This window comes from Pituophis catenifer, unplaced genomic scaffold, assembly GCF_029215685.1.
Source record: "Pituophis catenifer annectens isolate HBS135680 unplaced genomic scaffold, rPitCat1.0.hap2 SCAF_10, whole genome shotgun sequence".
Taxonomy (NCBI): Eukaryota; Metazoa; Chordata; class Lepidosauria; order Squamata; family Colubridae; genus Pituophis; species Pituophis catenifer.
Window position 1 is genome coordinate 28,923,587 of NW_027256890.1, and position 12,310 is coordinate 28,935,896.

The 12,310-nt window shown below is 46.4% G+C and overlaps 1 protein-coding gene across 1 annotated transcript in view; it reads right to left on the reverse strand.

The window, feature by feature from the left end:
• Positions 1-12,310, reverse strand: part of LOC139322202 (serine/threonine-protein kinase MRCK gamma-like) — a 106,981-nt gene that overhangs the window by 32,752 nt on the left and 61,919 nt on the right. Inside the window, 6 exon segments of the mRNA XM_070951219.1 lie at positions 249-354; positions 464-508; positions 3,236-3,340; positions 5,633-5,682; positions 10,314-10,402; positions 11,449-11,597. Of these exon segments, the coding sequence (XP_070807320.1) occupies positions 249-354; positions 464-508; positions 3,236-3,340; positions 5,633-5,682; positions 10,314-10,402; positions 11,449-11,597 (544 nt within the window).

Below are 12,310 nucleotides of genomic sequence, written 5' to 3' on the forward strand. Positions count from 1 at the left end.
TGCAGGCTGCTGGGAAATCATTTCCCTGACTTTTAATTGAGCTAGGGTCTGTACTCTGGCAATCGAATTAAGTTTCTAGTCCTCATGCACCAAAATGAAAATGTGTTAAACAGGATTGCCGTTATAAAGTGTTGGTCTGTGTGTTTTGGAAACTCCAGACGGGAGTCTTTCCCAACCTGCCCCTCCCTTTCCTTTCCCCCCCCCCCGCCCTCCTCCCCATGTTTTGTGCCCCAAAAGATGCCACTCACCCTCACAAGCCAGGCCTTGCCGAACCAGTCCAACCATCAGCGAGGTACAGCGCATGCACTTGGTGGGGGCCGAGAAGCTGTGGGTTTTGAAGCTGTGGGTTTTGGGCTAGGAAAACACAATGGGGAGAAAGTTTACAGAGCGCTTCCAGGCCTGTCTTTTCTTTGCAGCAAACTTTTAAGTTTTAAACTTTCACAATTAAGCCCTAAGTCTTCACCTTGAGGGGTGCAGAATAGCCACTCTCGGCAAGGGGGGCTCCAGCCTGCATGAGGAAAAACAGAAAAACAACTAGAATTGTATATGCACAGCAATGGAAAAATTATGAGAATCTGTCTGTAAAGGTAAAGGTTCCCCTTGCACATGTGCGCTAGTCGTTCCTGACTCTAGGGGGCGGTGCTCCTCTCCGTTTCAAAGCTGACAAGCCAGTACTGTCCGAGGACGTCTCTGTGGTCATGTGGCCAGCATGACTTAACGCCAAAGGCGTATGGAACACTGTTACCTTCCCAACAAAGGTGGTCCCTATTTTTTCTACTTGCATATTTTATGTGCTTTCGAACTGTTAGATTGGCAGAAGCTGGGACAAGTAACGGGAGCTCACCCCGTTACGCGGCGCTAGGGATTCGAACTGCTGAACTGCCGACCTTTCGATCGACAAGCTCAGCATCTTAGCCACTGAGCCACCGTGTCCCATGGATTCCGTCTGAAGGGAATGTAATTAAGAAAACATTAGAATGTGCAGAAATGGATAGATTAACGCTCACTATTAAGGATAAAGAAGAAACTGAGTATTTTTTTGATATGGGATGAATTCAGTGGTTGGATTCAGCCAGTTCGCACCTATTTGGGAGAACCAGTTGTTAACTTTCTGAGCAATTCAGAGAACTGGTTGTTGGAAGAAATCTTATTTTGTTTTTTTCCACTTTACAGGGCTAATCCTGTAAGGAATTACAACATTCTGGTGTTGTTTCTAGCCTAATCTTTATTGCCCTGTTTACAGAAACTGCCTCTCTGGTTAACCCTTATTACATTGTAACAGCTAAGGCGAAGCACCCATTGAAGCGCACGTCGTGAGTGACATTGAGTTGGCCGCATCTACACGATCACATGACCACCAAGCCTCGCTTACTCAGCTGGTCATTAGGGCAGAGAACCGGTTGTTAAATTATTTGAATCCCACCACTGGATGTATTCTATCAGTGGCTAGACAATAGAAACAGAAGTTAGAAAGGAGGAGATATAAAAAGAGGAAATGTTAATGGGGAGAGTTGTTAAAGATGATGATCTTAAAAATTATTGTTATTATATTATTAATATTCTGGTGATGAATACTACAACAAATATGTGGATTATGATTGTTTAAAAATAACTGTACCCAGATCAAACACTGTTTGATGGAAATTGAATGTTATATAAATAAAACAAGTAAAACATAAAAAAAAGAAAAGAAAAACAGAAAAACGTAAGAAGTTAGGAGGAGCAGAACACATAGAAATGGAAATACTTCATGCTAACCTGGTTTTCTCTGGTTTGCCTGTCTTTTTCTAGGTTCAAGGAAACCCCACGGTCCACTGGCCACATCTGACCCCAACCAACATTTTATCAGTCCTTTGCTAATTTTTTGCCCAAATCATTTATTAAGCTATGCCAGCTGGGCAAAGAGTAAAAGAAAAGGAGCTTTTGAATTAGCAGAGAAAATAAAAGGAATACAGCATAACAGATTGGAGGGAGCCTTCTAGTCCAGCCCCCTGTTCAGACAGGAAACCCTATACCATTTCAGGCAAATGGCTATCCGGTCCTTTTGTGAAAATTTCCAGTGATGGAGCACAACTTCTGGAGCCACAACTTCTGGAGGGAAGGCGAGAAAGAAGGGAGAGAGGGAGAACAAGAATGGAGGAAAAAGGAAGGAAGGAAAGAAGGAAGGAAAGGAAGGAAGGAAGGAAGGGTGGGTGGGTGGGTAGATGGAAGGAAGGAAGGAGAACAAGAATGGAGGAAGGAAGAGAGGCAGAGAAGAATGAAGGAAAAAGGAACGAAGGATGGGTGGGTGGATGGATGGAAGGAAGGAAGGAGAAGGAAGGAGAACAAGAATGAAGGAAAAAGGAATGAAGGATGGGTGGGTGGATGGATGGATGGAAGGAAGGAAGGAAGGAAGAAGGAAGGAGAAGAAGAATGGAGGAAGGAAGAGAGGCAGAGAAGAATGAAGGAAAAAGGAACGAAGGATGGGTGGGTGGATGGATGGAAGGAAGGAAGGAGAAGGAAGGAGAACAAGAATGGAGGAAGGAAGAGAGGCAGAGAAGAATGAAGGAAAAAGGAATGAAGGATGGGTGGGTGGATGGATGGAAGGAAGGAAGGAAGGAAGGAAGAAGGAAGGAGAACAAGAATGGAGGAAGGAAGAGAGGCAGAGAAGAATGAAGGAAAAAGTTAAGTTGGAAAGGAAAGAAGGAAAGGAAGGAAAGGAAAGGAAAGGAAAGGAAAGGAAAGGAAAGGAAAGGAAAGGAAAGGAAAGGAAAGGAAAGGAAAGGAAAGGAAAGAAGGAAAGGAAAGGGAGGTCCTCATTACAGGTAGTCCTTGACTTACAATCATTTTATTTAATGACCACTCAAAGTTGGTCACTACTACATAAGGCAGTGAAAAAACAGAATCACAACCATTGTTCGCACTTATGGCCATTGCAGCACCCCCATGGTCAGTGATGTCATCAGAACTGCAGCTTCCCAGGGTCACATGATCACCTTTGGCGACTTTGATGCTGGATTTGCTTAATGACCATGGGAAAAAGTTGTAAGATTGAGTGTGACTCAACAACAGCATCACTTAGTGGTAGATGTTTCAGCCTCTATTTATGGATTTGTTTTATTTATTTATTCATTAGATTTATTTGATGCCGTATTCGCCACCAGGTGACCGTGGGCAGTTTATCATGTTAGATTTTGGTCATAAGTCGAGGACTAGCTGTATGGGGAAAGATCTCTCCATTCCAGCCGGGACTTACATTGGACCGGAGGCTTCTCCTGCCTTCAGGGTGCAGCTGAACCTCCTCGGACAATCTCCGTGCCTCCTGAGAGTCGGGGCTGTTCCCAAAAGCGATGGCGTCCTTCTGAAAAACAAGGGGACAGACAGGCCTCGTTGCTCGTCCAGCATCCGGATTTGGGTCGTACAGATTAACAGAGTTGGGAGGGACCTTGGAGGTCATCTAGTCCAACCCCCCACCCATGCAGGAGACCCTACACCATTTCTGTCAGAGGGCAGTCCAGTCTCTTCTTGAAAGCCTCCAGTGATGAAGCTCCTACAACTTCCGAAGGCAACTTCCATTCCATCGGTTGATTGTTCTCACTGTCAGAAAATTTCTCCTTATTTCCATGTTGAATCTCTCCTTGGTCAGTTTCCATCCATTCTTCCTTGTCTGGCCTTCGGGTGCTTTGGAGAATAGCTTGACCCCCTTCCTCCTCTCAGTGGCAGCCCCTCAAATATTGAAACACTGCTATCCTGTCTCCCCTGGTCCTTCTCTTCACTAGACCAGCCATGCCCAGTTCCTGCAACCTTTCTTCATAGTCTCCAGTCCCCTCATCATCCTGGTTGCTCTTCTCTGCACTCTTTCTAGAGTCTCCACATCTTTTTTATCGTGTGGTGACCAAAAGTGTGTGGATCCCTAACGGCTCCTCTGTGGGACGCCTTCCATGCCCCAAACCTTTAGTAGGTTTTCTTCTTTCTTCTCTGCTTTTTTGAGGCCGCAGTATAATTATTTTGCATCCTCTTAAATTTTTATAAAAAGGGGTTTCCCTATTCTATGCAAGCGTGTCCCAAATCTGGGTATGTTTATTTATTTATTTGTTCATTCGCATCTTATTATTTATGTGGTGCAGTGGCCTAGAGGGGGAGCTCTCGCCTCACAATCAGGAGGCTGTGAGTTTGATCCTAGGTAGAGGCAGGTATTTCTCTCTCTGGGCATGATGAGAAGAGAATATATCTGCTGAACAAAACTCTGCATTGGCGACAGGAAAGGCATCCGGCCAGTAAACAACTCAGCTCCATTCGGTTGCCCAGACTCCACCCCACAAGGGAGTACAGTGTCATGATGATTTGCATTTTATTATTTGTGACAATCACCAAAATTTAAGTTTTAAGACACCCACTCAAATTTCCGTAGACGAAACTAATCAACAAGAAATCTATTACATTGATATATCTAAAACACGGAGACCAAATCAAATAATCCTAGCTGCAGTTTAATGCTTTCTACAATTAGAGTCTCTTAGCAGATCAGCATTTATATGCAGATTAGCGCAAACATTTTCTTGCATTTCCTTTTTAAAATGCAAGGGGTGAAATGCTCCTGGTTCGGACCGGATCGGCTGATCTGGTAGCGATGGTGGCGGGTGGTTCGGTAGCAAAGTGGTAGCAAAAATCCCTGTGCCCCCCCCCATGTCCAGCTGAGCTGCGCAATCATCAGAGACTTTTTTTTTTATTTTTAAAAGCATTTTTTCTACAACCTCTTCAGCTGAAGAGGTTGTAGAAAAAAATTTTTTTAAAAGCAAAAAAAAAAAAAGCCTCTGACGATCAGGCAACTCAGCTGGGACCGTCAGAGGCTTTTAAAAGCATTTTGTTACAACCTCTTCGGCCGAAGAGGTTGTAGAAAAAAGTGGTTTTAAAAGTAAAAAGTAAAAAAAAAAATGCTGGTCACACCCACTCGACTGAGTGGGCGTGGCCAACTTAACCCCCCCCCCAAAGCCACGCCCACAGAACTGGTAGTAACAAATTTTACATTTCAGCCTTGCTTTAAGGTACTCGCTATTAGGATATAACCTGAAGAGCATTTTTGTAATTCTCCTGCTTGAGCAGGGGGTTGGACTAGAAGGCCTCCAAGGTCCCTTCCTCCTCTATTCTGACCGACTGATTAATTAGGAGACCACGGGGACTTATTTCCACTGTAGTTTTCATTTGACTTTGAGAGAATTTATTCTACAGATAATCCTCGATTTACAACACTTCGTTTAGTGACTGCTCGATGTTACAGCAGCACTGAAAAAAAGCGACTGTTTTTCACACTTACGACCGTCGCAGCATTCCCCAGGGATTCAAATTCAGATGCTTGGCAACTGATTCACATTAATGACGGTCGCAGTGTCTCCCGTGTGTGTGTGTGTGTGTGTGTGTGTGTGTGTGTGTGTGACATGATCCCCTTTTGCGACCTGACAAGCCAAATCAATGAGGGAAGCCGGATTCACTTAACAACCGAGTTACTAATTTAACAGCTGCCATGATTCACTTAACAACGGTAGCAAGAAAGGTAATAAGATTGCAAAATTCACTTAACAACTGACTGGCTTAGCGGCATAAATTGTGGCCGTAAGTCGAGGACTACCTGTACCTGACCAAGGTGAAAACTTACGCTGGTGCTTCGGAAGAAGAAAGAAATCAGTGGGGTTTGGGACTTGATACCTGTTAAGAAAAGGAGAGAAAAACAGAGAGGCTTTGTGGGTTGAGATGCCAAAGGAACCTGGATCTGTCTTGAACTATTCCATCTTTAATTAATCGCTTCCTGTTCCATGCCTGATGATGGAATTAACAGAAACTTTTCCTGGATTAGCAGCAGTCAGAATTTCTGAATTCAACTGCAAGGCGTTTTGGAAGGGAATTGCAGGAGTCAAACTCAAACTTCGCAAAACTTTAAGATAGGCCAGGGGTCTGCAACTTTAAATACTCAAAGAGCCATTTGGACCCATTTCCCACAGAAAAGAAAACACCGGGAGCCACAAAACCTGGGTGGGCGTGGCCAATTCGATGTCACTCACTTCCACCAGTCACATGACCCCCCCCAGCCATGCCTACCCAGTTGGTCATTAGGGCAGAAAACCAGTTGTTAAAAAACACCGGGAATCACAAAATCCTTTCAACATCTCTCTCTCTCCTCTCCCTCTCTCTGTTTCTCTCTGTCTCTCTCTCCCCTCTCTCTGTATCTCTCTATGTCTCTCTCTCTCTCCCCTCTCTCTGTATCTCTCTATGTCTCTCTCTCTCTCCCCTCTCTCTGTATCTCTCTATGTCTCTCTCTCTCTCCCCTCTCTCTGTTATCTCTCTATGTCTCTCTCTCTCTCCCCTCTCTCTGTATCTCTCTATGTCTCTCTCTCTCTTCCCTCTCTCTGTTATCTCTCTATGTCTCTCTCTCTCTCCCCTCTCTCTGTATCTCTCTATGTCTCTCTCTCTCCCCTCTCTCTGTATCTCTCTATGTCTCTCTCTCTCTCCCCTCTCTCTGTTATCTCTCTATGTCTCTCTCTCTCCCCTCTCTCTGTATCTCTCTATGTCTCTCTCTCTCTCCCCTCTCTCTGTTATCTCTCTATGTCTCTCTCTCTCTCCCCTCTCTCTGTATCTCTCTATGTCTCTCTCTCTCCCCTCTCTCTGTATCTCTCTCTCTCTCTCTCTCTCTCCCCTCTCTCTGTTATCTCTCTATGTCTCTCTCTCTCCCCTCTCTCTGTATCTCTCTATGTCTCTCTCTCTCTCCCCTCTCTCTGTATCTCTCTATGTCTCTCTCTCTCCCCTCTCTCTGTTATCTCTCTATGTCTCTCTCTCTCCCCCCCTCTCTGTATCTCTCTATGTCTCTCTCTCTCTCCCCCTCTCTCTGTATCTCTCTGTCTCTCTCTCCCCTCTCTCTGTATCTCTCTGTCTCTCTCTCTCCCCTCTCTCTGTATCTCTCTATGTCTCTCTCTCTCTCCCCTCTCTCTGTATCTCTCTATGTCTCTCTCTCTCTCCCCTCTCTCTGTATCTCTCTATGTCTCTCTCTCTCCCCTCTCTCTGTTATCTCTCTATGTCTCTCTCTCTCTCCCCTCTCTCTGTATCTCTCTATGTCTCTCTCTCCCCTCTCTCTGTATCTCTGTCTCTCTCTCCCCTCTCTCTGTATCTCTGTCTCTCTCTCCCCCTCTCTCTGTTATCTATGTCTCTCTCTCTCTCCCCTCTCTCTGTATCTCTGTGTCTCTCTCCCCTCTCTCTGTATCTCTCTATGTCTCTCTCTCTCTCTCCCCTCTCTCTGTATCTCTCTATGTCTCTCTCTCTCTCCCCCTCTCTCTGTATCTCTCTGTCTCTCTCTCCCCTCTCTCTGTATCTCTCTATGTCTCTCTCTCTCCCCCTCTCTCTGTATCTCTCTATGTCTCCCTCTCTCCCCCTCTCTCTCTGTATCTCTCTATTTCTCTCTCTCCCCCTCTATCTCTCTATGTCTCTCTCTCCCCATCTCTCTGTATCTCTCTATGTCTCTCTCTCTCCCCTCTCTCTGTATCTCTGTCTCTCTCTCCCCTCTCTCTGTATCTCTCTATGTCTCTCTCTCTCTCCCCTCTCTCTGTATCTCTCTATGTCTCTCTCTCCCCTCTCTCTGTATCTCTCTATGTCTCTCTCTCCCCTCTCTGTTATCTCTCTATGTCTCTCTCTCTCTCCCCTCTCTCTGTATCTCTCTATGTCTCTCTCTCCCCTCTCTGTATCTCTGTCTCTCTCTCCCCTCTCTCTGTATCTCTGTCTCTCTCTCCCCCTCTCTCTGTTATCTATGTCTCTCTCTCTCTCCCCTCTCTCTGTATCTCTGTGTCTCTCTCCCCTCTCTCTGTATCTCTCTATGTCTCTCTCTCTCTCCCTTCTCTCTGTATCTCTCTATGTCTCTCTCTCTCTCCCCTCTCTCTGTATCTCCTTGTCTCTGCTCTGGCCGCTTCTCCATCCCCCACCGTCACCCTTACCTTCTCAGGCCAGGCGAGGAGTGACTGGGAGGGGAGGGCGAAGGGCAGGGCCAATCAGTAGTGGGATCACCTCACAGGGAGCCACAGCAGAGGGCCCAAAGAGCCACATGCGGCTCCAGAGCCGCAGGTTGCTGACCCCTGATATAGGTGGACTTTAACTTCCAGAATTGTCCAGCCAGCACAGCCACGTAGGCAGGAAACATCAAAGGGACAAGTACAGATTAGGTGGCTCAAAAACAGTAACTGTGAGAGGGAGCTTGGACTTCTAGTGGACGATCACTTGATTATGAGCCAGCCGGGTGCAGCAGCGGCCAAAAAAGCGAATACAATCCTGGGTTGTATACACAGAGGCATAGAATCAAGATCACGTGAAGTATTAGTACCGCTTTATAAAACCTTAGTAAGGGCCACAGCTGGAATTCTGCATCCAGTTTTGGTCCCCACACTACAAAAAAGATGCTGAGACTTTGGAAAAAGTTCAGGGAAGAGCAACTAGGATGATTAAAAGGCCTGGAGACTGAAACATATGAAGAACGGTTGAAGGATTTGGGTTTGGCTAGTCTAAAGAAAAGAAGAATTAGGGGTGACATGATAGCAGTATAACAATATTTGGGGGGGTGCCACAAAGAAGAGGAGGGGGTCAAATTATTCTCCAAAGAATAATCCAGAAGGTAGGATGAGAAGCAATGGATGGAAACTAACCAAAGAGAGAAGCAACCTAGAATTGAGGAGAAACTTCCTAACAGTGAGGACAATTAACCAGTGGAACAACTTGCCACCAGAGGTTGTGAATGCTCCATCACTGGAGGTTTTTAAGAAGAGACTAGACAATCACTTATCTGAAACGGTTTAGGTTCTCCTGCTTGAGCAGGGGGCTGGACTAGAAGACCTCCAAGGTCCCTTCCGGCTCCTATTCTATTCTATCTTAAAGTTGCCAAGGTTGAGAAACATCGAGTTAAAGACTCAACAATTTGAACTGTGAACAGTTGGGTGAAACCGAAAGTTGACCTTGTAGGTCATCTAGTCCAACCCCCTGCCTAAGCAGGAGACCCTACACCACTTCTGACGATGGCAGTCCGGTCTCTTTTTGGAGGCTTCCAGGGATGAAGCTCCCACAACTTCCGAAGGCAACTTCTGTTCCATCGGTTGATGGTTCTCACTGTCAGGAAATTCCTCCTTATTTCCAGGTTGAATCTCCCCTTGTTCAGTTTCCATCCATTATTCCTTGTCTGGCCTTCGGGTGCTTTGGAAAATAGCTTGACCCCCTTCCTCCTCTCTGGGGCAGCCCCTCAAATACTGGAAGATGCCATAATGTCTCCCCTGGTCCTTCTCTTCACCAGACTAGCCATGCCCAGTTCCTGCAACCGTTCATCGTATGTTTGAGCCTCCAGTCCCCTCATCATCCTGGTTGCTCTTTTCTGCACTCTTTCTAGAGTCTCAACATCTTTTTTATAGTGTGGTGACCAAAACTGGATGCAGCACTCTAGGTGTGGCCTTACTAAGGCTTTATAGAGTGGTAGTAGTACCTCCCTTTTTTTGCCCCAAAGGTTTTTTTTATTTTTCAAACAAAAAACAACGTAAAAGCATCATCCTTTCAAACAATTACAGACAGTGTTTCGGTCGGTTAAAATCTTTTCATGCTCACAAACTCTTCAAGATATCAATATATGACACATGTTTCTTTTCCACTAAGAAAAAAACAAATTTTTACACATTTTATCTTAATTTCATTTCATATATCATATTTCATCTCCATGTTTTATTATCTATCCATTGATAAAATAAATCCCATATCAAATAATATTGTTTATCGTCCTGTTCGCTTATTTCAAATGTCAGTTTACTCATTTCTGCACAGTCCATCATTTTCTTAATAATTTCTTCATCGATAGGTATCTTCTCTCCTTTCCAATTTTTAGCAAATACAATTCTAGCTGCTGTTAAAACGTTCACAATTAAATATTGCAATTCTTAGTACCTCCCTTGATCATGTTGGATAAACACTTGTCTGAAGTGGTGTAGGGTTTCCTGCCTAAGCAGGGGGTTGGACTAGAAGACCTCCAAGGTCCCTTCCAACTCTGTTATTCTATTCTATTTGAATTTGATTGTATCCCTCTGTTAATGCAGTTTAGGATTGCATTGGTATTTTTGGCTGCCACTGCACAGGGCTGGCTCATATTTAGGTGGTTGGGAGACCCCTGTGCTAGGGCCTCCTCAGCGCTACGAAAGGAAGCCTCAAAGACCATCAGCAGATGAATACTCGAGCCTGGGAAAATCCTTCAAAACTTTTGGCCAACTTGTATGAAGGGGAGAGGAGATCTCGGAGGAGGCACCCAGCGGTCATCCAGACTGGCCTCTTACCTTCCAGAGAGCGGGCCTTCAGCTCCCCTTTGGTCTTCTCCAGGTCCTGGCGCAAAGTCCGGTTCTGCTGCTCCGCTTCCTGCAACTGTCTTTGGGGGAAGCCACGAAGGTGGGAAGAGAAGAGAGAAGGATTATCGTGGGGGGGGGGGGGCATGGCCCCCTGGGACTCCCACTCCCATAATCCTTTGCCCCGGGCCACGCTGAAGTTCTCGCCCAGGTGTTGAAGGAAAAGCTCAGAAAAGTTTTCCTTCTCCCGCTCCTTTCCAGAAGCACAGGTAGTCCTCGATTTACAACCACAACGGAGCCCAAATTTTCCGTTGCTAAGCGAGTCCGTTGTTAAGTGGGGTTTTTTACCCCATTTTTGGCTCTGGTTGTTCAGTGAATCAGTGCAGTTGTTAAGTTAGTCACCTGGTTGTTAAGTGAATCTGGCTTCTCCATTGACTACATTTGTCAGAAGGTCACTAAAAGGGAACACACATGGCCCCGGGACACTGCAACCGTCATAAATGTGAGTCAGTTGGCAAACGTTCAAATTTTGATCAAATGGGATGATGGAACAGTTGTTAAGTGTAAAAACTGGCCCTAAGTCACTTTTGTCACTGCCGTTATAATTTGGAATAGTCACTAAGTGAATGGTTGGAGTGGGGCGGTGGCCTAGAGGTGGAGCTCTCGCCTCACCATCAGGAAGCTGAAGGGAATCCCGCAAGGGATTCTGGGGTCATTAAAAGATGATGATGATTGCCAGGCTTCATGAGAGTGGTGCAGTGGCCTAGAGGTGGAGCTCTCGCCTCACGATCAGGAGGCTGTGAGTTCGATCCTAGGTAGAGGCAGATATTTCTCTCTCTGGGTACAATGAAAATATATCTGCTGAACAAAACTCCGCTCTGGCAACAGGAAAGGCATCTGGCCAGTAAATACTCAGCTCCATTCAGTTGCCCAGATTCCACCCCACAAGGGATTAAGGGGTCGTTAAAAAAAGATGATGACTAAGTGAATGGTTGTAAATCAAGGACTATATGTCTCTGATTCGCAGCATTATGTTGAGAGCCTGAAGGGGCACCGGACGTTCGCCAGGCTCAGATTCCTCTGCAAAGAAGGGCTGTGGGGGGGGGGGAGAACAGGGGGCTTTACCCACCGTTCCAGCCCCAGGTGGGCCACCTTCAGCCTCTCCAGCTCCGTCTGGACACTTTGCTTGGCCCAGATCTCGGCCTCCAAGGCCGACTGGAGCTCCAGCTTGGCCGAGGCCTCCACCTTCTGCAGCCGCCGGGCTTTCCAGAGGGCGTCCTGCGGGGGAAGAAGGGCGGAGGGAGGGGGGAGTCGGTGCGAGGGGAAGGCTTGGCCTGTGGGGAGGGGGGGGCAAAAGGGAGAAGGGGTCGCTCCGGGCACTGGCCACGGTTGGCCCATGGAGGGGCTTTTGGTGTGGTGGGAAAAATGATGGAGTTGGCCTCGTGGGGTGTCGCTGGGCAGCAAAGGGCTTGCCCTGCAGGTGTGCCTCCCTCCCCCCCATGGGAAGATTGACTGGGAATAGGAGGGAGCGAGGGAAAAGAGAAGGAAAGGAAAAAAGGAAGGAAGGAAGAAAAGAGGGAGGGAGGGAAGAGAAGGGAAGGGAAGGGAGGAAGGAAGGAAATAAAAGAAGAGGGAGGGAGGGAAGGAAGGAAGGAAGGAAGGAAACGAAGAGAGGGAGGAAAAGAAAGAAGGAATGAGGGAGGGAGAGGAGAAAAGAGAGAAAAGGAAAAAGGGAGGGATGAAAGAAGGAAGGAAGGAAAGAAGGAAAGGAAAGAAGGAAAGAAGGAAGGAAGAAAAGAGGGAGGGAGGGAAGAGAAGGGAAGGGAAGGGAAGAGAAGGAAAGAGAAGGAGGGAAGGGAAGGGAGGAAATAAAAGAAGAGGGAGGGAGGGAAGGAAGGAAGGAAGGAAATGAAGAGAGGGAGGAAAAGAAGGAAGGAATGAGGGAGGGAGAGGAGAAAAGAGAGAAAAAAGGAAAAAGAGGGAGGGATGAA